The following is a 1398-nucleotide window of genomic DNA, read 5'->3' on the forward strand; positions in this document are numbered from 1 at the left end:
CCCGTGCGCAGCAACAAAGACCCAATGCAGCCAAAAATAAATAAATTTATAGAAAAAAAAAAAAAGACCATGTAATAGAACATGATGTCCAAAGGAGAAAATTATTCCTATACAAAAATTTCTACAAATAAACTAAGTGAAGGAAAGTTCTAGTCTTAATCCTTTAGAAAAAGTGCAGCTGGCTTTTATCCATTTCCAGTATCTGAAACACAAATATAGATGGGATAATCTTAATATCTAATAAACTAGATAGTTTCTTATAAACTGATTTAGTTAATAGAATCAACAGTGACTATATTTACCACCTTCAGCTTTGTTGCAATGTTATTATATGTCTATTTGATACCTATTCTTTATTTTAGTTCAGTGTTTTATTAATACTACTGGACTACTTCACTTACTCTTAGAAAACAGAATACCACATGTCAAGGAAAAACACCAATTGGGAACTTTCATTCAACAGACAGTACTTGGGGCCTACTAAAAACTCTTATTTATACAGGGAGTGGTGTAAGTACAAATCATCCTCAAAATCTAACAAAATGTTCTTGAATGAGAAGTACCAAACATTATCCTATCTGCTACACTGAGGCTGTGAAAGGTTAAAAGAACTAGCCAAGTTCACACACCTGGAAATAACCACCAGGAGTAAAAGTTGTCAATTTTCATGTTTAAACCTCTATTTACTTTCAAATTACAAAAACTAGCCATATTTAGTGCCAGTGCCCAGGATGTGAGAGCCACCTATGAAAAATAATGAATGAATAATACATTTTCTAGAGCAAACACCCAGAGGCTGAGCCTCACCTGCATGTGAGGAGGATATGAGCTACCAGGAGCCTGAGCAGGAGGTGCAGGTGACGGAGGAGCGGCAGCAGGGGTTGGTGCTGGGGCTGCTTGTGGGGTAGGTGCTGCTGAAGAATCCAGTGTATAATTTTTAAAGGCCTCAATATCTTCAGGCCTAAGGAAGAGAAAGAATGCATAAGTATAAGGGGGTTATAAAGCAGATTCGGTAGTCTTAGAAGCCTTTAACTAACTTCTCAATTCTGGGTTAAAATACTCCACTTGGGCACCTAAGTTCCACAGATTGCCATGGTACTACTCACTTTTCAACTGTGATACAGATGATTGCTCCAATTGGAACATCTCTGGTACCTTCAGCAACAAGTATCTTTGCCATGTAACACTCCTCCAGGCTCTCAAACCCAACAGTAGCTTTATCAGTTTCAACCTTTTAACACAAAAGCAGGAGCTTAGACTTCTGCTGCCAGTATGAAGTTTAGTAGCTTGTGTCTAAAATCATACAGTTCAAAGTGCAGTAAGTCACAAAGAAAAAGAAAAATACCACATGATATCACTTCTATGTGGAATCTAAAATATGACACAAATGAACTTATC

The 1398-nt window shown here is 37.1% G+C and overlaps 1 protein-coding gene across 1 annotated transcript; it reads right to left on the reverse strand.

The window, feature by feature from the left end:
* Positions 1 to 744: 744 nt before the first annotated feature.
* LOC112063345 (dihydrolipoyllysine-residue acetyltransferase component of pyruvate dehydrogenase complex, mitochondrial-like) lies at positions 745 to 1231 on the reverse strand (the record flags this gene model as incomplete). The annotated part of the gene is made up of 2 exons (XM_024118206.1): positions 745 to 961; positions 1107 to 1231. Coding segments are annotated over 2 exons (342 nt in total), but the record flags the coding sequence as incomplete, so codon positions are not given.
* Between the last annotated feature and the right edge of the window lie 167 nt (positions 1232 to 1398).

Source organism: Physeter macrocephalus, unplaced genomic scaffold, assembly GCF_002837175.3.
Source record: "Physeter macrocephalus isolate SW-GA unplaced genomic scaffold, ASM283717v5 random_12849, whole genome shotgun sequence".
NCBI classification, from domain to species: Eukaryota; Metazoa; Chordata; class Mammalia; order Artiodactyla; family Physeteridae; genus Physeter; species Physeter macrocephalus.